We start from the raw sequence: 25,217 nt of genomic DNA, 5'->3' as shown, positions 1-25,217 counted from the left end.
AAAAAATGGACTCTTTAAACATGAATGTCTCCCTATTAGAACCGACCGATTTGTAATTCGTCACCTTGAATTTATGGAAGGCAAAATGAGACTTTCCTCAGCTCCCATAAAGAAAACCGAAAGCAGTGAAAATATGAGCCAAGAGAATGGGCAAAAAAACAGCAACTGTGAGGAGGATTCACAAGTTCACATAAAATTGGGTGATGAAAGTAGCTTGCAGGAGCAGCCTGTTGAAAATTGGAAAGGTCTCAGTATTCCTCCAAAAAAGAGATTGTCCTACCTAACCCCATGTTCCGAGTTGCTGCACATGGACACAAAATTTAACCGAAAAAAAAAGGTGAGCATTTTGAAAAATGGTAACCATCTAGCTAAAAAACCAATACAAGTAAACAAAAAGCTTATAAGTATCATTAATACCTGTGCATTTGATTCATTTTGCCAGTGTCTTTGTTGTGCATTCTGGGACAGTGGATTATTTTGCAATTATGTCATCAAAGAAAACACCGTTGAAATTTTTGAATTGGTGCAGACAATTGTGACAAAGGGAGTTGGAAAGGAAGTTTATGCAATGAGGGCTAAAATACTGTCTGGAATATTTGAATATGTTCAGCTGAAGTCAGGTGTGAGGCAGGTCAATGCTGAATGTAATGTTGCACACATAATCTCAATGACAATGAGACAGGTACCAAGTGTAATAATTAAAACACAGTGTTCTTCTGTGTACTGCAATAGAAATATAGCTAATTCAAGAGCAATCCCTCTTCTGCCAATCAATATACATATTTTAGAAACTAATGGACTTAGTAAACTTCAGCTAGCATTGGAAGATGGGCTACACCTAAATGTTTCAAAATGTCTAAAGCCATTAAAGTCACCTCAAGAGTGTCCAGATGGCTTGAAAATTCAGGATGCATCTTCATTGAAATTCCTTTGCAGTGGTTCGGTCACGCACAGCTGCACCACTGGACAAGTACTTTGTATTGAAATAAGTGCAGAAACACAGTATACACTGTCCGAAATACCTGTGAACATACATCTGGACAGTCATTCATTTGTGCTACGAGGGGTTGTTGCCTTCATTCCAGGAACTGGCAATATGTCTCTTGGTCATTATGTTGCCTATTGTAGAAGAAAATTTAATGGCTGGGAGAAATATGATGACCTGTGTGACTTTGTTACAACAGCCTCTGCAAAGACCAAGATACAACCCCATGTTGTAATATTTACAAAGGAGGCGTGAATATGTGGAGAATCTGTCTCATCATGAGTCCCGCGGCAAGTCACAGGCTCCAAGATTGTTGTGGAAAGTTTAAAAGTATCCTGGCACCAAACAAAGTGTTAGTAATGCTTTCCTCTAAGGTTGTTTTGGTGCTTAAAGTGTATGTTTAAAATAACCTAAAATATGCCTTACCAATATTTTTTTATTCTGTTAACATTTTGTTAATGTGGATTTCCCATTATGATTAAACCGTTTCATGGTTCTTTAAACAGTTCTGCTGTCTACAAAGTTTCATCTGTTATTGGTAATTCCATTTTTATCTGTGTTTGATTTGCAAAGATTTATTAAGCTCTGAAGGTCCTGTTTAGTTGGACAGCTATATTAAAATAACAATACTTTTGTTTTGAGCCAGACACAAAATCATGGTCTACCACGGTTTTGAGTCCAGCAAGAAAACCACATATGGAGCAAAAATGAGCCAACTAGGGTCACTTGCGGACCCCAGCCAGATCATAGAAATGAATGGAGCGTATGCCCAGTATGCCCAAATGTAATGTTAACCCAGCCATATTCACACTGCAATCCAAAGCCATCACACACAAAGTGGTGATGTCTACGGTCATTGCATATTTATGCAAAGATTTTCATAGAAGATGACAGTCACTTTACATAAACTGGCCAACGTCAAAAGTAATCACAATCTTTTTTTTCCCTGGAATTCTTTTTATAGTGCAACGTAATTTGGCTAAACAATGTGTTAGGCCTGCTGGGTAATATAAAAAAAAGAAACAAAACCCCTCAGCAGGCCCAGATGGAACTATGGGAGCCATTGGGTCCTAAAACCCTCCCTGCAAGGTGACGTCAGCAAGGAGAGGACAGCCAACACTCACGTGACAAAAATAACCAATAAGACTGCAGCTGAAAAGTCAGACACACCTCTGGCTGAGAAACCACAACAGAAAATATATACAATAATTTAATAACGTTGAGACCAGGTGCGGACCACTGGTGCCCCCGCCGATCTAGATTCCCTACGCTGCAACCCTAACTAGACCGTCAGACTTCACACCCGCAAGGGCGATCCACCCGACCACCATCTCCCTAGTCTCACTCCTGTCTCCAACCTGACTAGGGTGGGGGCCCTAGGGTTACAGCTGGTAGTGGCAGAATGTAAATAGGGCACCAGCAGTCCACAGATGTTCTTACCTGGTCCGTAGAAGAAACTGCAGAAGCAAACAATATCTCGGAAACCAAAGCGGTGCAAACGTTCATTTTTGCGGCACAAACCAGCACAAACGCAGCACAAACAAATGGTGTATTTTTATTCATCTTTTGAGAACATGGGGTGCCAACTTCACTCAGGTGGAAATCTGCACTAAATGCGCAGGTAAAACACAGGTCATTTTACCTTCGGATTTAGCAAAATCCACACGGAACAATCCGCAGCAGAATCCGCAACGTGTGCACATAACCTATCAATAAAAACGTCAGCATGGCGCGCAAAAAAATAAGCCCTCACCCATCCCCAAATCGTGAAAAATGGAGACGCTACGGGTCTTGAAAAATGGCGCCTTTTTTTTTTTAACCAAAGTTTGTAATTTTTTTCACCACTTAAATAAAAAACAACCTAGACATGTTTGGTGTCTGCAAACTCGTAATGACCTGGAGAATTATAATGGCCGGTCAGTTTTAGCATTTAGTGAATATGGTTAAAAAAAAAGTGTGGAATTGCACTTTTTTTTTTGTAATTTCACCGCAGTTGGATTTTTTTCCCCCATTTTCCAGTACACAACATGGTAAAACCAATGGTGTTGTTCAAAAGGACAGCTCGTCCTGCAAAAAATAAGCCCTCACATGGCCATATTGGCAGAAAAATGATGCACTCACTGCAGAGCTGGCCGGCAGTCAATATTGTGGGGGGGGAGGGGTGCTTAGAGCAATTATTCACAGAATAGTGACCCATGACGTAAACTGGGCCTCTATGGACTGAAAGCTGGCAGCTCCTGGGAGAAATAAAGTTCATTTTCTCCCTGATGCTGCACTTTCAGAGGAGGAGAGAGGGAGAGATGGCTGGCTTTGCGCAGGGTGCAGGATGCAGGGTGCTAGGTGCAGGATGCTAGGTGCAGGGTGCTAGGTGCCGGGTGCAGGGTGCTAGGCGCAGGATGCCGGGTGCAGGATACAGGGTGCTAGGTGCCGGGCGCAGGATGCTAGGTGCCGGATACAGGGTGCAGGATGCTAGGTGCAGGGTGCTATGTGCAGGATGCAGGGTGCCGAGTGCAGGATGCAGGGTGCTAGGTGTCGGGTGCAGGATGCAGGGTGCTAGGTGCCAGGCGCAGGATGCCGGGTGCAGGATACAGGGTGCTAGGTGCCGGGCGCAGGATGCTAGGTGCCGGATACAGGGTGCAGGATGCTAGGTGCAGGGTGCTATGTGCAGGATGCAGGGTGTCGGGTGCAGGATGCTAGGTGCCGGATGCAGGATGCTAGGTGCCGGATGCAGGATGCTAGGTGCCGGATGCAGGATGCTAGGTGCCGGGCGCAGGATGCCGGGTGCAGGGTGCTAGGTGCAGGGTGCTAGGTGCCGGGTGCAGGATGCTAGGTGCCGGATGCCGGATGCTAGGTGCCGGGTGCAGGATGCTAGGTGCCGGGTGCAGGATGCTAGGTGCCGGGTGCAGGATGCTAGGTGCCGGGTGCAGGGTGCTAGGTGCCGGGTGCAGGGTGCTAGGTGCCGGGTGCAGGATGCTAGGTGCCGGGCGCAGGATGAAGGGTGCAGGGTGCCGGATGCCGGATGCTAGGTGCCGGGTGCAGGATGCTAGGTGCCGGATGCAGGATGCTAGGTGCCGGGCGCAGGATGCAGGGTGATAGGTGCAGGGTGCTAGGTGCCGGATGCTAGGTGCCGGGTGCAGGATGCTGGGTGCCGGGCGCAGGATGCCGGGTGCAGGGTGCTAGGTGCCGGATGCTAGGTGCCGGGCGCAGGATGACGGGTGCAGGGTGCCGGGTGCAGGATGCAGGATGCTAGGTACCGGGTGCAGGATGCCGGATACAGGGTGCAGGATGCAGGGTGCTAGGTGCAGGCACAGCATCAGTCGTTGGGCGGCTGCGGTCACGCGTGCAGACTCCTGCGGCCGTTGCTATAACAGGAGCTGTGGGGAGTTGTGTCGGTTGTAGCTGTGCGGCGCCTCCCTGGGGATCACAGCACTGACAACCCGGCCACATCTGCAGCGCCATAATCTGCAGGTTGTCAGCGCACTGAGCGCAGCCTCACAAGAAGGGGCCGCAGCCCCGAGTACTGTGCAGTGCACGGCCTGCCGGGAGCGCCCCCTGTTGGCATCTCAGCGATAAGGACAGGCAGCTGCGCACGTCACTCAGCGCTCGCCACGCCCCTCAGCCAGCGACAGCGCGCGGACTGCGTCTCCGTCACGTGATCGTGTACCTCTGGAAGCGTCAAGCAGAAACCATGACGACGGCGCCCCCTGGTGACCGAGAGGAGTAAAGGCGGAGCTAGAGCTGCCATCCTGGAGGACGCGCCTGCATCATCGTCATCATGAGCCAGACTCCAGAGGCCAGGGCTAGGTGAGGAGTGTGCGGGGCTGGGGGCAGGGGGAGAAGGAACGCTTCTGGAGACCGGCACCCGCCGCCATGTTCCTGCAGCCAAGGTGTGTATGAGGATGGAGAGGGGGCGAGTGTACGGTGTGCATCTCTATCAGAGGGTGGGTGCCTGTAGGTAATGGGGGGAGGTGTCTGCTGCTGAGCCAAAAGTCACCCACTAATGATGGGGCCTGAGCAGTGCGCTCTGCCCCAGCCTGTCCTGGGGGGTATACCTGACCCTAGTGGGTGACGCATCCCCGCCCCATGGGGGCTGCCGACAGAAAACTGCGGGGACGTCATGGGGCCAGGACTCAGCAGCAGCATGGTGACATCATGTGTAACAGGGACCCACTGACGTCATCATGGTGACGTCATACAGCTCTGGCACAAATTAATCATCGTCACGACAACCTCTGATCACCATGGCAACAATCGGGCGCTTCTCCCTGTCACCTAGATGCTGTGGTCTCGACCGCAGCATTTAGGGGGTTAAACAGTCAGGGGGCAGGGTATCCATCGTCCCTGGCTGTCACAGCAGGAGCGCCACCACTAGCAGCAGTGATATTTCAGCACCTCCTGCATGATCATGCTCGCAGCGTCCTGAGTGCGGGCACCTATGGCATGGGTCCCCGTACCTCTTCCCATTCCACTCAGCTGTCACTGAGCTGTCGCACCAAACTGTCACTGCCGGTTTACATGCAGTGACAGTTTAAATGCATGACGGACATAGCACGTCATGGTGTGGGAACTGACACCCGCTCATGACGTCCTATGGTCATTGTTAAGGAGTCCAGAAAGGGGCACCGCTAGCCAAACAAGACCATGAAGACCAAAGAGATCTCCAAACATGTCAGTGACAAAGTTGTTGAGAAGTACAAGTCAGGGTTGGGTTATGGGGAAAAAAATCCCAATCTCTGACGATGCTATGGAGCACCATAAAACCCATTATCCTCAAATGGAAAGAACATGGTACCCTAACAAACCTGCCAAGAGAGGACCACCCACCAAAACCCTCAGCCCAGGCAAGGAGGGCATTAATCAGAGAGGCAGCACAGAGACCAAAGGTAACCCTGAAGTATCTGTCCATAAAGGTGGCCTTTATGGAAGAGTTGGAAGAAAAAACCCTTTACTTACACAAATTGTAAGGCTCATCTTGCGTTTGCTAAAAGACATGTATGGTGGAAGCTGGTGTGGACAGATGAACTCAAAATTGAACCTTTTGGCCACCATGGAAGACGCCTATGTCTGGCGCCACATAAACACAGCTTATCACCCCCAAGAAAACCATCAACACAGTGAAATATGGTAGTGGAAGCATCGGATGTTTTTCGGTAGCAGGAACAAGGAAAATGGTCTGAGTCAAGGGGAAGATGGATGGTGCCAAACGCAAGGATATTCTTGAGTAAAACCTGTTTGTCTGTCAGTGATTTGAGACTGGGACGGACGTTCACCTTCCAACAAGACAATGACCCATACTGCTAAAGCAACACTCGAGTGGTTTAAGGGGAAACGTGTAAATGTTTTGGAGTGGCCTAGTCAAAGCCCAGACCTAAATCCAATTGGGAATCTGTGGTCAGACTTGAAGATTGCTGTTCATCAGAGGAAACCATTTAACCTGAAGGAGCTGGAGCTGTTTTGCCTTGAGGAATGGGCAAAAATCAGAGCGGCAAGATGTGGAAAGCTCATAGAGACTTATCCAAAGCGACCTGCAGCTGTAATTGCAGCAAAAGGAGGCTCTACAAAGTACTGACTTTAGGGGGTGAATAGTTTTGCACACTGAAGTTTTCCATTATTTTGTCCTATTTGTTGTTTACTTCACTACTGCACAATAAAAAGAAAACCAAATGTTCAGTTTTAGGCATGTTCTTTACCGGAACTGACACACGACCTCAAAAAGAAAAAAAGTGAGTTAGCAAAAACAAGAAAAAGCCAAGGGGAGGTGAACACTTTCATAAGCCACTGTACATAATAAGGGAAGACGATAAACACAATAAAAGATGGGCACTATAGAGGTGTACTTAAGGGTTCAATACAGGAGAGGAGTGGCCCCAACCCCCGGTTTGGCACAGACCTTCCATATAAGTTTGTGATTTTACTCCACCCATAATATCCTAACAATAGTATACTGGGAGCTGCTGTTTTATCTTTTATTCATTATTGTTATTTCCGCCTCCTTCCCTCACCCGGTCTGCCCCAGACGTTCATGATGACTACTACGACTTGTCCATGCACAGTTTGATGTCCTGAAATATTTGGATCTATAATTACAGAAGACCAACATACTGCACGCCTGAGAATGACTGTCACAGATAAACATGTATGCCTCTAGATAATTCCTATATAAAGACTTCCCTACATTGTGCCCCCAAATATATCTAACTGGCTACGGTGCCCCCTGAATGTAAATGAAGCCACCAATGTGCCTTTGTACCATATATATTATCAGCTACCACATTGTCAACTGGATGGAAATGAAGCTGCCAATTTTTCTCCTGAATAAAACAGAGCAAATCCCTTTTTATCAGAGGCCCCCGCTTGGCATGGTTCCCTGTCTGCTCTTCAGTGATGAGGCTGGCAGCACGACAGCGTGGCGTCATTAGACCAGCTGTAGGAGGGGGCCGATAATGGCTTTGTGCAGCACCACCACTTTTCTCAATTACACCTTACGGATGTGGTTACATTGGGCTATGATGGGTCTACCACGACTCTGGAGTCAGTGAGCCAAACTCCCGAGATCTCTTCTTTTCCACACTCGGCTCTTTCATAAATAATAATCAGTTTCACAAATGTACTGTACTTGTTTGATAGGGGCCGGATCCCCTCTGAGCCACAAGTTATCATCTGTCCTTTGGATTGGTGAAAACTTCTATAATGGGTTGGTTCAAATCATCTAAAGCTATGACCAGTCCAGTTTTGACTTTACCAAAACCAACTTCAACTCCAACTCAACAGCCCTTTGGTCTTCTGCCATTAGGCCGAGCTGCTCTTTCACTTGGCTGCTGTGACAATGATATATAGACTTATTACCGTAAATGCTGTGTATATAGAAACAGAGCTGGCAGAAACAGTAAGGTATAGCACACATTGAGCAAATGGATGCAAACTTTTCTGCATCTCTTGGCAGGAAAAACTGTTTTTGCCCTGTGTTTTTGACTGATTTGAGTGGCTTTTATCACTTGAGAAGATAGAATCTAGCATGTTGAAATCTTGAGTTTCTCCACCATTTGTCTTTGGTTTCTTCCCATACTGCTGATCCTTTGGAAATCTGCTCGTTAGGCAGATGATTGTATTATTTGTAAGGCCAGCTTTAGGGTTTTGTATATGTATGGAGACCCTTTGCATCTAGTCAAGGATGTTGCAGAATGTTAGAGATGATTCCAGATTTCTGAAAGACATTGATGTTCCGCCAGCTCGTGGCACTTGTCATGATTCAGGCTGGGTTTTGTATCCTGTCTCTCTTTCCCGGTCTGATCATGTCAAGGGTTGACTTTTCTCTGCCTCGTTCTGGCGTCAGGTTGGCTATTTCTCTCCACTGCATCCTGCAGGCGGTGTCACTTATACTTTCTGCCTACGGCATGTGTAGCTGACTCTGTGTACCCTGATTCGTCCTGCTAATATCGACCTGGCTTGTTTGACTATTCTGCTGCCACCTGGTGGTGGCCTCGCTGCTGCGCTGCAGGTCTGCTCTTGCTGTGTGCAGTCCTCCCTCCACTCTATTGCCATCTAGTGGAGCTTGCTTTTACCTGCATTGCAGCAGTGTGACATCGCACAAAGGAGAAGGCCTTTGTTTTTTGATTCCCAGACTTTTCCTTTACTTGATAATTGGCCTTATAGAAATGTAAGTGATTTGTCCGGTCATAAAGGAAAGTTTCTGACTATCATAACAATATTTAATTTTTTTAATATTTATTACAATCCAGCATTTCCCCAGTAGCACTCCTGACACTTTCCTGTTATTTCTTACTCTAGAGACAATCAGACCAGACAGATCCAAGAAACCGTTGGTAATGTGGAAAAGCACTTTGGAGAGCTGTGCCAAATCTATGCCGGGTATGTCCGTAAAACTGCCAGGCTGCGGGACAAAGCTGATCTGCTGGTAAGAGAAGTCAATGCATACGCCGACACCGAAACCCCAAATCTGAAACATGGACTGAAGGGTTTTGCTGATGAACTTGCCAAACTTCAGGATTATCGCCAGGCAGAGGTATGGAGGTATCGTCAAGAACTGTGACTATTTCTTACGCAGGGTGTTCAATATCATGTAACACTTCTAGCCACTGTTGGTATTGTCCCCAGCAGGTAGGGTCTACACACTGCAGCTCTACTAGTAATGAATGGAGTAGCAAAGCATACGTGCAGCACCTTTCCATTGAAATGGGTGACAAAGGAACTCTGATCTCATGATCAGACACTTATCACCTACCAATGAATAGATGATACGTAATATTTGTAGGATAGACTTTTTATAGGGTCATAATCTAAAGGCCCTTATACACCTTAGATGGCTGTCAGCCATTTGATGATTCAACTTGTCATTCAGATGGCATCTATCTAGACCGTCTCTTCGATAAACAGGAGCACTCTAGAGAGCTGCTAGCAGAGATCTCTGGCGGTAGCTTATCTCGGAGTCTAAAGTCTGTCATGTTGGATTCTTACACATTAGAACCTTTCGATATCGGCAGCTCCGACTGACACTAGTGTAACTTGTATGGGGGCTTAAGACATTTTTGTCATACTGAAAGTATATGCTGTGTCTGATGGGTGCTGTTTTCTTCCAAGACTCCAGATTTTCAGAAAAATTTTGCCTTTCTACCTCGATTCAAAAGACCATGCCTGGATTCGGTTCTCTCCGTTGCAGTTTAGGAGTTTGGTAACAGCCGATTGTTTCACTACCATAAAACTAGAATGTAGGTGGCAACACGAGTGGTCACCTCTCCACCTCCTCTACTGCTAACTGGAGTGCCACTGCCACACGGGGGTCCATCCTTCTTATATATGGGGGTCCCAGAGATGGCCACATTCTGTACAGCTGGTACTTGCCTGCTCCTGCCCATTTCTATGTGTCATTCCTGTGTAACAAGGAAATACATGTGAACAGACAGAGAGAAGAACATTTCTGACCAGAATAGCACTGTGGGCCACAAGGGACCTGGGCTCCAGGTTCTGCACCACTGACCTAAAATAGACATGTTGCTGGGCCCTAAATCATGGGTGGAGGAGACTGCTTTAACCTCAGCGATACAGAGAATACATCCCATAGGCTCGTGCTTTCATGATTGTATATGGAGATTGTGTAATGGCGGGAATGGTTGGTAACTGATGCTGCAGAACATCTGCACTCCGAATACAGTACAAGGGCTCGTGGTGACAATAAAGGTCCTCGTTCACTGAAGATATGAATTCTCTTGTCAGGTGGAAAGACTTGAAGCCAAAGTAATTGAACCTCTGAAAAGCTACGGAGCGATAATCAAGCACAAAAGGGTGAGTATGTCCATTGTATCTTCAGTGTATACGTGTGGGTGGATGAGTGGACATCATCAACTTCCCACCACATGGTTTACTATAATGTCACGGTGTGGGTGTGTGGAATGAGCTCAGCAGAGCACGCTCCACACAGCAGGGTAGGTGCTGCATGTGTTATACAGCCGGCATCAGCCTCTAACAGCAGCAATCTGAGCCTGCTCCAGTCGCTGGCTTAAAGGGATTGCCCACTACTCGGGACAACCTTTTCTTAATCAGTGTCACCTCGGTAAAATACTAACACTTATACTCCTCTATGGTGGCGGTGCTGTTCTAGCGGTGTTGGCACTGGCTCTCCCTGGGCTTTCGTGACATAACTGTAACATTGACATTTGTAATTGAGATCCAGACGAAGTGGAAGTTGATGCTGTCCTCTCACGTCCTCCGGATGGTGTGATTTGTCTAAAGGAGAGGAGAGTGAAGCCAGCGCAGATTGGCCACAGCGATTGCATGACGTAACAAAGTCATGTGAGCCCCGGGAGAACCACCAACAAACCAGGAACGGCAGCATAAGGGAGTATAGGTGTTAATATTTTACTGGGGGAGAATATGGGGATTGAGAAGAGGTTGTCCAGGTAATGGACAAACCTTTAATGCCGCTATCCATCTCTGACTGTATTTAAACTGAGCCGTCTGTTCGGGTGCTGCTAACCTCTCACACTACCCGACTTCTGAAAGTCCTCATTCAGCTATCTGGTACATCTGTGAAGCCGAGGCATAGGTTGGGCTTCATAGGAGGCTATGATTTTCACCATATATTGCAGTCTACGATACAGGTGATCAGGAAATTGCAGGTTCACGTTCCATAGGGGGACTAAAAAATACAATGGAAAAAAAAAATTCTAGACAAGGAAAACAAGCAAAGATTCAAATCGGCCCCCTTGGTACAATCAAAGCTTCATGTCCATAGTGAGAGATGCTTAGGTGAGCTTGTGTTAAGAAAACTTTTTTTTTTTTTTTTTTAAAGGAAGATCTGAAAGTAACTTTAAGTGCCAGGAACAGAGAAGCGAAGCAGATGGCGCAGCTAGAGAGAACTCGTCAGAGAAACCCATCAGATCGGCAAATCATCGTATCCTTCTTTCCATTTATGTATTTCATGATATAAACTGCATGAGTTTACAGCTCTGGAACGCTTCAACGTATCTCAGTGATTCTGAAATAGTTTTTTCCTACTTCACGATAGTGGTAACATTTCTTCTACATAACTTGCGTTTATTTGTGAAGAAAACGGAAATTTGGCGAAAAATTTTGAAAAATGTCACAATTTTCAAACTTTTAATTCTTAAGAGCCTAAACTAGAGAGTCATATCGCCCAAAAAAAAGTTCATAAATAACATTTCCCACATGTCTATATTTACATCCGCACAATTTTTTAAGCATAATTTTTATTTATTAGGACCTTATAAGGGTTAAAAGTTGCCCAGCAATTTCTCATTTTTTACAACAACATTTACAAAACCATTTTTTTTAGGGACCACCTCACATTTGAAGGGAGTTTGAGAGGTCTGTATGGCAGAAAATACCCAAATGTGACACCAAAAAAAAAACTGCACCCCTCAAGGTGCTCAAAACCTCAGTCAAGAAGTTTATTAACCCTTCAGGTGCTTCACAGGAACTGAAACAATGTGGAAAAAAAAAAACATTTTTTTTCACCAAAAATTTACTTTTGACCCAAACTTTAATATCACAAAGGTAACAGGCGAAAATGGACCCCAAAATTTGTTGTGCAAATTCTGCTGAATACAACAATACCTTATTTGTGGGGGAAATCTACTGTTTGGGCGCACGGCAGGGCTCAGAAAGGAAGGAGACTTTTTGAACGCAAAATTGTCTTGAATCGAGAGCAGACGCCATTTTGCGTTTGGAGAGCCCCTGACGTGCCTAAACTGTGGAAACCCCCCACAATTGACCCCATTTTGGAAACTTAACACCCCCCCCAAGGATTTTATCCCAGGGTATAGTGAGCAATTTGAACCCACAGGTATCACAAAGAATTCAATAACATTAGGTCGTCATGTTGAGTATGTCGTCGTTAGTGTTGAGCACAAAGACGTTCAGCTGCTCCTGTTTGCATCGCATGCTCTGGGATGCACTGAATATCGCGGGACCTCTAGTGACATGTTTTGCAGCTGTTAGACACCCAAAAAGAGACATGCGGGATCCGCAATACTCTGTGCATACCTGAGCACCGATGCAAACATGAGTAGCGAGCACTTGCGTTCAACTCTAGCCGTCATGTTGTGGGGTTTTTTTTGTTTTTTTTACTTTTGAAAAAAATTTAAAAAAAAACAAATCTAACCCTAACTGCAAAGAATAGAGAGAATAAAAAAAGGTTTTATATTTTTTAACTAAGGGGGTGACAAAGGGGGATTTGATTTACTATTTTTTTCTTTTGATCACTGTGATAGACCCTATCATAGTGATCAAAAGAAACCATTAGGAAAAACTTCCTATTGGGGCCGGCCGGCACGCCCGCCAATTATTTATTTATTTTTTTTCTCCTTCAGGAAGATGACCTCGGGACGATCAGGAGGGCCCTGGCATGGCGGAGGTGTCAGGGGGTCTCCGGGGGCATCTTTTTTTTTTTTTTTCTTTCCTCTGACATGTCAGAAGAGGAAGAAATCATTTTTGTGATCAGTGAATAACGGCCAACATGTGATCAGGCACAGGAAAATCCGACCCTGATCATGTTCTCGGGGGTCTCGGCTAACCCCGGTAGCCGAGACCCCGGAGATTTTCCAGAGTCAGAGTTGGCTGGTAACTGAGATTCCAAGGAACATGATCAGGGCCGGATTTTCCAGTGCCTGATCACGTTAAAACTGCGATGAAGGAATTGATACACTTAGCGGATTAAAGGGAATCGGTCAACAGGTTTTTGCTATGTAATCCGAGAGGAGCATGATGTAGGGGCAAAAGAGCCTGATTCCAGCGATGCATAACTTACTGGGCTGCTTGGTGCAGTTTTGATAGAATCCCTGTTTTCTCTGCTGTAGATGTAGCAGAGCTCTGAATGCTGAGCTGTGTATAACCCCGCCCACATCTGACTGGCAGCTTTCTGTGAACATGGTGCACTATGGTCATTTTATGAGGTGGTTTTGCGTTGCTTTTTCAGGAGGATTCTGGGCTGAATCCATCTGAAAAATCCATCATGTCCACGTACCACAAATAGCAATTCCTTAATATGGTGGGCTTTTTGGCCTGGTCTACCTCTATGTTCCCATAGGTTTACTAAAGGCTATGGTCAGGTTGCCATAAATAGTGTCACATCAGCAGAATGAAATCCAGCCGTATGGCCTTTCTGGCATCGTGTGACGCAACTGCGTCAAAAAGCAGGCTAATGCTTACATTTAGCTGCACTTCACTCACAATTTCCAACCCAGCCATATAACTTTTGTGATATTTACCTCCAGTTGGTTTTAAAGGGATATTTCCATCTCCAAGATGCTATCCCAATATGTAGTAGGTTAATAATAATTAATCATATTACTAAATACCTTAAATTAGTAATGTAGTATAGTTCTTCTGATTCGCTATGTCGATCACCCCATGTGCAGGGCAATGCAGTAGCTTAGAAATCTATGGTTACGACCACGAACTGTCTCTATATGAGTGGTCGTAACCATGGATACCTAACCATGGATACCTAATCTCCTGCAATGCCCTGCACTTGGGGTGATCAAAATAGCGAATCAGAAGAACTGTACTAAATTTGCTAGTATTTTTATTATACCTACAACATATCTGGAAAAGATTTTGGAGATGGGAAAACCTCTAACGCTTCCAGATGTGACGTACATGTATGTCTCATGCTGGGTGCGGAGTAGTGAAGGCCTCAGTCAACTATTTTCACACAAAAATAAAAAGTTGGAAGATAATGACGAAAACAAAAAGCTAAAATAAAGATTTGGCTGTAACAGTAAGGGGTTAAGGCTATAACAGTGGCAGCTTAAAAGGTGGCAGACACCCTAGTGCAGAACATCCGCCCCATTGATTCGTAGTGTGACAAAATCTAGGCATGAAAGTAATTTGCTTTTTCCTTGACCAGATCCAAGTCCCAGGTATAAACTGCATCAACGTCGTGAAATCTCTGGGACAGGACGGACAGCTTTTCAGATCTTGCGCGTGAACAACCACAGTTTTACCCTAAAATCTGACTGCCCATTCCAATATCCGAGTCGTTCCCCCCCCCCCCCCCTCCCCCCCCCCTCCCCCTCGTCACAGCCGATGCACAGACAGAGAAGGGGTCTGGCTTAGCTATTGATAAAGAGCAGTCAGCCCCCTACACACAGCGTGAATCATGGGCCGACGTCAAACTTGGGTCAGGAAAGTACTGGGACCCAGGACTGTGCTGATGCCTGGAGATCGGAGCACTGGATAGTAGAAGTCTTTTTTTTTTTTTTTAACTGGACGTCCCCTTTAGGTTGTCTAGTACGCCTGGGCTTCAGATCACTCGCGTTTCATATTGCAGAGAATATTATTAACAGACGACCCTTACTGCTGTGTGTAAGGCATAGCGCTGGTCCTCACAGGGTGCAGGGAAGTCTCACGCCCGTCATTCCTGCTTATGGAGAGAGTGATAGTAGTCAGTAAGAGTTTACCCTTTTAGGGTATCGGAGGACAAGGACTCCATGAGATTTACAGGGCTTTTCCTCAGATCATTGAGGGTCCAGTTATTCGCACCCCTGTCAATCTGCTTTCTAAAGGGGCCATATCTGGGGTACCACGCTTGTACCCACAGCAGTGTAATATCAGGGGGCCGTTCTATAGCGATGGAGGATTATGAACCGCTCGAATGTCTGTGTTTAAGGCTGAAACGGAACTACAGCGAGCGACGATGGATGCAGCTAGAATAAGTCGCCAGCTGGAGGAAACCATTGACAATTTTGAAAAACAGAAGATCAAAGATATAAAAGTAAGTCAAGTGTCAAATCCTCAAGGTGGTCTCATGTGTAATGCCACAGCATTAAGAGCTGCTCCCCACCCATCTGGAAAATGAGGCTCTGGATGACGCCCCCACTGAAAGACGCCTTCTTCCTCCCATCAAAGCTTTTCCCTCTTAATATACTGCAGTCATCATATTATACATCACTGTGTGCTTACAATTGCTCATTTTGCCTTTCTACCCTGTAAATTTCCTCTTTTCTCTGCTCTATGTAGAAACAGGAAGTCTCTTGTCCCTGCATGAGTCATCACCCTCTTCAGCACTTGACCCAACTGATCACTCCTCCTACTTTTGCAGCAACTCATGACTCGTGAGCTACCCTCCCAACAGTGCTGATTGCACGAGAGCAGCTGACTGATGGCCAGAGGCTCAAAACACTCTTCCCACATGTAATTATGTAGTGGTGACAGTATACATCCCCATTCTCTGGAGGCCGGAGAGTGAGAGATCTTAGCAACCGTAGTTTAAATGGGAATCCCCATCTCCAAGATCCTATCCCAATATGTAGTAGATGTAATAGTAATAATATTAGCAAATTCCACCAATTATAAATGTAGTATAATTCTTATTAGCGATGTCTCTTACCCCATGTGCAGGGCATTGCAGTAGCTTATGACCACTCATGTAGTGACAGCTAGTTGTTAGATATCCATGGTTACAACCACTAAGCTAGTGCAATGTCCTGTGCATGGGGTAAGCGACATAGCTAATCAGAAGAACTATACTAAATTTCTAATTGGAGGTATTTTCTAATATTATTACACCCACTACATATTGGGATAGGATCTTGGAGATGGGACTACCCCTTAAACTCTTCATGTTCCACTGAGATATGCCATTAGTAATAGTGCCTCTGACGGTGTAGATAGATGCCTGTTGTGGGTGCTTATTCGTAAACTAAGCTGCTCCAAGTGAAACGATCCTCTCCCATGTGTCGTCTATAGCGGTACTGCAAATGGTGCGAAGCATAAAGTACTTGTTATATGAACCCCCGAGCGTTAACCAATTCTTTTTTTTTTTTTTATATATATATATATATATATATTCTCCACTTAGAAAATTTTCAGTGACTTTGTAACAATCGAGATGTTGTTTCACGGGAAGGCTGTAGAGGTATTGTCGGCTGCCTTCCAGCATATCCAGCATATTGATGAGGAGGAAGATCTAGAGGTAAGGAGCAGGGATCGGGACACGCGGGGGGCGGTTGTATTCTGGCATAAAATTTGCAACATATTTTGTATATATATTTTCTTTAAATATCTAATAGACTCCTGTATCATCCACAAAGACCCTTTTATTTCTTGAATAGCTTTAAAGAGGACCTGTCCCCAGGTCAAAAGTGGCCAAAATTTGTACTTTTTTTTTTTTTTTATTCCCACTATTCATTAGGTCTTCAGAAGTTCCCTTCATCCATCAGATTTGCAGTCTCGCTTAGACATAGTGCGTGCCAATTCCAGGACGGGAACATCAAAGAGGACGTCGTTGTCTTTATCAGTAAGATTTCCATGTTATTGCTTCCATCTGTCCTTTACTGAATGTAGGTGAACAAGAAAGTAGGCAAGGATTAATGGAAAATGGGGTTGTGAAGGTGGACATACTTTTTAGAGGAAATGTCATCTGGAAATGATCTATTGTTTAAATCCGGTTCTTCAGTTTAACCCCTTAATGACCGACGATACGCCTTTTAACGGCGCTGAGGAATAAAGGTATAGCCCCTCCAGAGTAGGAATTTCTCCGGGATCTCTGCTACCAGGGGTAGTTGAGACCCCAGAGAACATGAATAGTATTTTTTTTTTTTTTTTTTTTTTTTTTTACCGACCCAAGTGTTGCGATCGCTGTTATAACGGCGACCGCAAAAAAAAGTCCGATATTTTTATTTTTTTTTATTTTATTTTATTTTTCCCCCATTTAACTTCTCTCCTCTGATGTGATCGCACAGCAGAGGAGAGAAGAATAGAGTCCCCGATATCCTCCCCCCCCCCCCCCCCGGGACCTCTGGCGTCCCTGCAACACCCCATGAAGTCTTCCGGGCCGCCAGCATCTTCTTCCAGGAGAAAAAGGCGGGCACATGTGCAGAGCGCCCGCCGAGATCTGCTGGCCAGCAACAATAGGACATTAATTCCTATTGGTTCATTTTGATCACTGTGATAGACCCTGTCACAGTGATAAAGAAAAAATAATAAATCAAACGTCCCTTATCACCCCTCTAGTTAGGTAAAAATAATAAAATAAAAAAGATATACAGTGAGTATGGAAAGTATTCAGACCCCTTTAAATTTTTCACTTTGTTTCATTGCAGTCATTTGGTAAATTCAAAAAAGTTCATTTTTTTTCATTAATGTACACTCTGCACCCCATCTTGGCTGAAGAAAAACAGAATTGTAGAAATTTTTGCAAAAAGAAAAACTGAAATATCACATGGTCATAAGTATTCAGACCCTTTGCTCAGTAGTGAGTAGAAGCACCTTTTGCGCTAGTACAGCCATGAGTCTTCTTGGGAATGATGCAACAAGTTTTTCACACCTGGATTTGGGGATCCTCTGCCAATCTTCCTTGCAGATCCTCTCCAGTTCCGTCAGGTTGGAAGGTGATCGTTGGTGGACAGCCATTTTCAGGTCTCTCCAGAGATGCTCAATTGGGTTTAGGTCAGGGCTCTGGCTGGGCCAGTCAAGAATGGTCACAGAGTTGTTCTGAAGCCACTCCTTTCCTACTTTAGCTGTGTACTTAGGGTCATTGTCTTGTTGGAAGGTGAACCTACGGCCAAGTCTGAGATCCAGAGCACTCTGGAAGAGGTTTTCATCCAGGATATCTCTGTACTTGGCCGCATTCATGTTTCCTTCAATTTCAACCAGTCATCCTGTCCCTGTGGCTGAAAAACACCCCCGTAGCATGATGCTGCCACCACCATGTTTCACTATTGGGATTGTATTGAGCAGGTGATGAGCAGTGCCTGGTTTTTTCCACACATACCGCTTAGAATTATCACCAAAAAAGTTCTATCTTCGTCTCATCAAACCAGAGATTCTTATTTCTCATAGTCTGGGAGTCCTTCATGTGTTATTTAGCATACTCTCTGCAGGTTTTCATATGTCTTGGACTGAGGAGAGGCTTACATTGGGCCACTCTGCCATAAAGGCCTGACTGGTGGAAGGCTGCAATGATAGTTGACTTTGTGGAACTTTCTTCCTTCTCCCTACTGCATCTGTGGAGCTCAGCCACAGTGATCTTGGGGTTCTTCTTTACCTCTCTCACCAAGGCTCTTCTCCCACGATTGCTCAGCTTGGCTGGATGGCCAGGTCTAGGAAGACTTCTGGTGGTCCCAAACTTCTTCCACTTAAGGATTATGGAGGCCACTGTGTTCTTAGGAACCTTGAGTACTGCAGAAATTCTTTTGTACCTTGGCCAGATGTGTGCCTTGCCACAATTCTGTCTCTGAGCTCCTTGGCCAGTTCCTTTGACCTCATGATTCTCATTTGGTCTGACAAGCACTGTGAGCTGTGAGGTCTTATATAGACAGGTGTGTGGGTTTCCAAATCAAGTCCTATCAGTTTAATTAAACACAGCTGGACTCCAATGAAGGAGTAGAACCATCTCAAGGAGGACCACAAGGAAAGGGACAGCATCTGACTTAAATATGAGTGTCTGAGCAAAGGGTCTGAATACTTACGACCATGTGATATTTCAGTTTTTCTTTTTTAATAAAGTTGCAAAAATTTCTACATTTGTTTTTTTTCAGCCAAGATGGGGTGCAGAGTGTACATTAATGAGAAAAAATGAACTTTTTTGAATTCACCAAATGGCTGCAATGAAACAGAGTGAAAAATTAAAGGGGTCTGAATACTTTCCGTACCCAGTATTTATTTCCATTTTTCCATTAGTGTTAGACTTGGGCTAAAGTTTGGGTTGGAGTTAGGGCTAAAGTTAGGGTTGGGCAAGCGTTAGGGGTGTGTTGGGGTTAGGGTTGTGGTTAGGGTTATGGTTTGGGTTGGGATTAGGGGTAGGGGTGTGTTGGGGTTGGAGTTAGAATTGGGGGGGGGGGTTCCACTGTTTAGGTACATCAGGGGCTCCCCAAATGTGACATGGGGCCACCATTGATTCCAGCCAATTTTGCATTCAAAAAGTCAAATGGTGCTCCCTCCCTTCTGAGCCCTCCCAGGCACTTAAACAGTGGCTTTTCCCCACATACGGGGTATTGGCGTACTCAGGAGAAATTGTACAACAAATTTTGGTCCATTTTATCCTGATACCTTTTGTGAAATTAAAAAATTGGTTCCAAAGTAAATTTTTTGTGAAAAAAGTAAAATGTTCATTTTCTCCTTCCACATTGCTTTAGTTCTCGTGAAGCACCTGAAAGGTTAATGCACTTCTTGAATGTGGTTTTAAGCACATTGAGGGGTGCAGTTTTTAGAATGGTGTCCCTTTTGGGTATTTTCTGTTTATATTGAATTGCCCCCCCCAAACTCACTTCAAATGTGAGGTGGTCCCTAAAAAAAAATGGTTTTGTAAATTTTGTTGGAAAAAAGAGAAATCGCTGGTCAACTTTTAACCCTTATAACTCCCTAACAAAAAATGTTTCCAAAATTGTGCAGATTTAAAGTAGACATGTGGGAAATGTTATTTATTAACTATTTTGTGTGACATATCTCTGATTTAAGGATACAAAAAAATAAGTTTGAAAATTGCAAAAATCTTCTAAATTGTTGCCAAATTTTCATTTTTTTTTTTTTTTTTTTTTTTTCATAAATAAACGCAAGTCATATTGAAGAAATTTTACCACTACCATGAAGTACAATATGTCACGAAAAAACATTCTCAGAATCAGTGGGATACGCTGAAGCGTTCCAGAGTTATAACTTCATAGTGAAACTGGTCAGAATTGTAAAAATTGGCCCGGTCATTAAGTACTAAATTGGCTCTGTCACTAAGGGGTTAAAGGTTGTTTGTTTTTTTTTTTTTTTTTTTGACAATATTTTTCCCATTTTACAATCTATATCATCCAGGAGAGTAGGACTAATTTTTTTTTTCTCACTTATCATCCGTGTACAATCCGTTGTTTTTTTGTTTTTGTTTTTTTTTGTTTTGTTTTTTTTTTTTTTTTTTTACTAAACAACAGTTTACGCAGATCTGCACTGCCTCATTAAATATCATTGGTCCAGAGGCACTCAGGTTTTTTTTTCTTATCGTTTTGCCCTTATCTGATTTTATAAGCAAGTGTGAACGAGCCCTAAAAATATAAATTAGATCCCTTGACATTTTGCCACTGGCCTTTGGGTCAATTTTAAACTCCTACTTCCCGTTGTTTCAGGAAATGACACCCGCCGACCAGACATACGTGGCCTTGCTCAATCTACTCAGTTCACATCTAGAAATATACCCCAAATGTCATATACCTCAGATAAAAGCTTAATAAAAATGAGCCTAAGCTTATGGCTGAAATAGGTTGGTGTAGGACACGGAAAAGATTAATGTCAGACATTGAAAGTATTAATTTTAAGATTTCCTGGCACGTGCACTGAAGGGTTAATAGATCAAAACTAGCGTCCAATTGGCTTCTCACCTGCGTAGGATCCAGGGAACACTGATGATTAGTTTCCTCTCCGCACTTATCTAAGGACGAATGCAATAGAATAAAGAGAGCAAAGTCCTAGCGATCAGGCGGTGCATTTCAGGAACGCTCTGCCCAATCACTATGCGTGAAACGCAGAAACCAGACCGTCCCTGGGAAAGGGAACTTTTAAGTCCTGCTGATATGCCCGTAGTTTTCATCATCGTCTATCTTTATTTATTCTCTGGTATATTATATACTGTCATCCTGGTATATATATGTGTCTGCCTGATTACTGTGGTGCTTTACTACAATTGCCGGTGGAAAAAATAATGAATTATTATTATTTATGTATTGAGCCTGATGTTTCTTACATTCTCAGCAAACTGCCGGGAGCCGACAAATAAAGAAGCCGGAAGAGGAGGAAGAAGACGAGAATGACCTTGATGATGAGGATGACGATGAATCAACAGAAGGCTACAACTAACTTCTCACATTCTGCATTGATCTCTTGGGGAACACGAGCCTTTCCAGAGTACGGCATCATCTATAGATAGAAGAGCAACCTATCGAGATGTGATTTGATTTTTGGATAAATTCCATCGTCGGCACTGATGTCTTCTGGGCGTTTTACTTATGGAATTGTGATTGGATGCTCAGGGGATTTGTCAAATACTGCCTTATATTTAAATGTGTGGTTCCCTTATCTAAAAAAGCTGTGCGAGATTTGTGTAATAAAATATATATATTTTTTTATTAATTTTTTTACACAAACTTTGTACAGCTTTCATACATGATGTCACACCAGGCCTACTTTTCAGAAGAGGTGCAAGGGATTCGGGCAGGTAGGAGGCCGGACACAATGCTCTGGTACAGCACTATCAATATGACCGCTGGTCCAGGGTCCTGCTAATCTATTTTCTTATCTCGAATGTCCAGTATGCATGCAACTTTCTAATGTACTTTGTGATTTAATCCCGAACAGTTTTGAAGATCTCTGCTTGCTGGCGAATTTATTAAAGAACTGACAGGCAGGTAATTGCTAACTACCTGACTGTGCTGCCTGGTGCCAGCTCGGAGCAATCACAAATCTCTTTTGCCAGCAATTCTGCTGCCTCACGATAACAGGGCAGCTCTTCTGGACTGCTGTCGACAGGACATGACTGCTGACGTCATGCTAATTGACTGCCGGCATCCCTCATTTAAGCAGCGGGGAGTCTGCTGTCAGTCAGCATGACACTGGCCGTCACGTCCCATCAACAGAGCAGAAGAGAAGCAACGTCTCTGTCTAGGTGACAAGCAGCAGTATCGCTGGCAGGAGTGGTCTGTGAGTCGGCAGTGATCATCTCTGTGCAGAACAGGCAGCCAATTAGCAACTATTTGCCTGTTAGTTCTTATTCCCATAAGAATTAAGATTAAATAGTCCCAGATAACCCCTTTAATGCCTGTGCTTTTCTGGAGTACAAATGTTGCAAATATTTTTCCTTCTGCCTTCAGCTCTTTCCTAAAAAAGTGGACAAGGGTTAGTTGGAGAGGGCATGGTCAAGCATCACGCAACAGACTTTATTTTTTTTGGTCTGTTCTATTGAATATTATGCTATATGTATAACTTTTTTTACAGTTGGATCCTATGTTTATTAGCGCCATTTAATGGCTTCTATTTGATGCGTAGGTCTCAGAATATATGTTAAATAGGTGCCTCCACATGATGTGACCATATCCTAAGAGATGGACAACCACTACTAACCCAGTCCTGGTCACACAGCTGCTGGACTTGCTCCCACGTTTGTGAGCTATAACCGCGTTTCGATGCACTCAGAACCAGCCGAGATCTTTAAAAATGTGGTCCAAAATATATTACAAAGATGCTTCAAGGGGTTTTTCATCTCCATCAGTTTCCACCAAGTGAGGCCTCAATCAGCCCTTTGTGATTTTTCTCGTACTTAAAAACATGGTCATCAGTTTTTTAGCAATGAGTTTCATCAGTGTTTGGTTAGTATTCACTGATGGCGAGGGGGGGGAATACAAAGCTTTTCCTTTACTAATCACAGTCAGTATGTGGATGTCATCCGTGTGCAGTCTGTGATTTTCACAGACTCTGACTTGTATGGGTAATTTTTGAACCAATATTCGGATAAAACAGACGGAGCAGACGTGTCTCCGTTACTTTTTGTGAGCTGTTTGGTCTGTAAAACACGGACATGTGAACAGCCCCATAGACTATAATGGGTACATGATCTAGCCCCATACAGACCACATGCATGACCCACGGACGTCTGAACGTTTGACTATTGATTTAAGCTGGATTGCTTCAGACTAGAAGTTCTCTATAATTATCTGCATAAGGCAGGGGCTGCACGGCGACTTTAGCCGCATCCCATCACACAGGCAACGTTTTCTGCGTGTCACTGCTTCATAGCTACTCAAGTGAAGGGGTCACATTGCGACCCCCGTGGGGACTGCGATAAGCCTGTTGTATTTACAGCGACTTGCTGGCTGCATTTGGAGCACTTTTGGGATTAAAACTAGTGATGAGCGCCAGTGCTCGTTACTCAGGTTTGCACCGAGCATCACGGGTGCTCGAGTGACATGTTTGAGTCCCTACGGCTGTAGGTTGGACACAACATGTGGAGATTGCCAGTGTATGTCAGGCAACCCCTGCATGTTTTGTGGCTACGTGTCGTGAAACATGCAACCACGGGTACTCGAGCACCCATGATGATCGGTGCACACCCAAGCACCCTAGGCAAACTGGAGTAACGAGCACTTGCAATCATCACTAATCACAATGCGACTTATATTGCGGAGCAAAGTTTGGCCACATGACGTGTCGCAGTCGCCATGTAGCCCCAGCCTAAAAAAAAAACCTTTAACCCATTATTTGCATAGGACTGTGCACTGATTTATCAAGGTAGCTGCTAGTCACAGGCCTAACTAAAAAAAGAATTCCACCATATGATAAATCGGTGACCTCCATCAAACCTCGGTATGACTTATCTGCTTAGTCAGGTGTCCTCTTGTGCCTTAAATCTATTACCTCAACCGTTCAGTAAGTGTCACCGTGTAAGTAGGAACAGACTGTGCAACTGAGTATTCTCATTATGAATTTCTAATTGTTGCCAAAAGGAAAAATTCTGAGATGAGATCCACATAGAGTGGTAAATTCTTTTAAAGGGAACCTGTCACCCCCCCCACAGATGAGAACATATCAGGGAATAAAAATGAATACCATAAATAAATTTTTTTTTTTTTTTTGCTGCCAGGTCCCTTTTTAAGGGCTCCGGACCAATGCAAAGGGACTTGTTAGTGTGTGTGTGTGTATATATATATATATATATATATATTTTACAATCTTAAGAGGCATCAGAAACCGTTAGCAGGCACTGCCGATTCTGCTAACGCTCGCTCATCTATGTAGCCGGTCTGACTGTTTTCTGCACAATATTGTAACTTTTTGCACTGGCAAAAAGTACAGAGCCTATTTTAGTAAATGGAATTAAATTGTGCATTCTACTGGATGTCGGCCAACCACCGATCATAAAGGTATACGTATCCTAGACATAAGACCATGGAAAAAACCTTTAACAATTACATGTCGGCACATCCGGAATTAACATTTAGTGATCTACTTATGCTGAGGATATGCTGAGGAAGTGACAGAGAATCCAGTCATCCCTCCGTTGGAAACGGTTTCCTGTAAGAAAGAAAATTCTATCAAGAGCCAAGTCATGACTAGTGAATGTTCCCGGCTGTAGGGCCAGTATTGGGTCACATTTTCTACATGGTAAGAAGGGCCACTGACCCGAGGATTGTGGCTGTGAGCGGACTGAACGCTAATCTCCATAATCTCAGACGTGGGATGCCTACAGTCCTTTAACCTTCACTCACTAATGACTCTTTCATCCAGCCATTGCACTTGTATAGTCCATGAGGACATATTGAACAGAACAGTGTTTTGTAAGATTTACTGTACACACTTACTACGCTTTTATATCTCTATAATAAGACAACACCTTGCTTTGTAATCCTCAATTCTATTTCCAAGGTGTATTGTTATAAGTGTTAATATTGGCGAGCCGCACAGAGCCCAGCCGTAATATCTATGGATTTAATGTATGTTCTGTGGTTTGTTTTTATTTTTTGTGAATATGTATTGGAAAATAAAATTAAAATATTTTATACAATCACTCAGAAGATGTCTGTTTCTATATTAGAAGGTTATAATGTTACTGTGCATTATTTATTGCTGTTTAGAGATCTGCAGACATTTGTTTTTGTCCTTTGAGCTTTAAGGGGGTAACATTTCTCCTTGTGGAGAGTGACAAGCCTGGCATGTTAGAGTGAGAGAACTTAAAAGCCATGCCTTGGGAAATTAAATACGCCATAAATTGTGAAATCCGCAACAT

General features: G+C 44.1%; 1 protein-coding gene across 1 annotated transcript; it reads left to right on the top strand.

Annotated features, from left to right (window-relative positions):
* The first annotated feature begins 4,611 nt into the window (after positions 1-4,611).
* Positions 4,612-24,998, top strand: CIBAR1 (CBY1 interacting BAR domain containing 1). Its single transcript, XM_073550494.1, has 9 exons — positions 4,612-4,789; positions 8,774-9,008; positions 10,217-10,285; positions 11,292-11,393; positions 14,377-14,382; positions 15,132-15,236; positions 16,323-16,436; positions 16,656-16,760; positions 21,194-24,998. Exons 1-9 carry the CDS (start codon positions 4,761-4,763, stop codon positions 21,296-21,298), a joined length of 870 nt encoding a protein of 289 aa, XP_073406595.1. The 5' UTR covers positions 4,612-4,760; the 3' UTR covers positions 21,299-24,998.
* The last annotated feature ends 219 nt before the right edge of the window (positions 24,999-25,217 follow it).

Source organism: Dendrobates tinctorius, unplaced genomic scaffold (genome assembly GCF_039654945.1).
Source record: "Dendrobates tinctorius isolate UK_male_01 unplaced genomic scaffold, ASM3965494v1 ptg000165l, whole genome shotgun sequence".
Classification (NCBI taxonomy): domain Eukaryota; kingdom Metazoa; phylum Chordata; class Amphibia; order Anura; family Dendrobatidae; genus Dendrobates; species Dendrobates tinctorius.
The sequence above is the reverse complement of the archived record's forward strand: the minus strand, read 5'-3'. Positions and strand labels throughout refer to the sequence as shown.

Coding starts and splice junctions, on each gene's coding strand:
- CIBAR1 (XM_073550494.1), top strand. CDS start 4,761: ATGAGCCAGACTCCAGAGGCCAGGGCTAG. Junction 10,286..11,291: donor CGATAATCAAGCACAAAAGG/GTGAGTATGTCC, acceptor TTTTTTTTAAAG/GAAGATCTGAAAGTAACTTT. Junction 16,761..21,193: donor GGACGTCGTTGTCTTTATCA/GTAAGATTTCCA, acceptor TTACATTCTCAG/CAAACTGCCGGGAGCCGACA.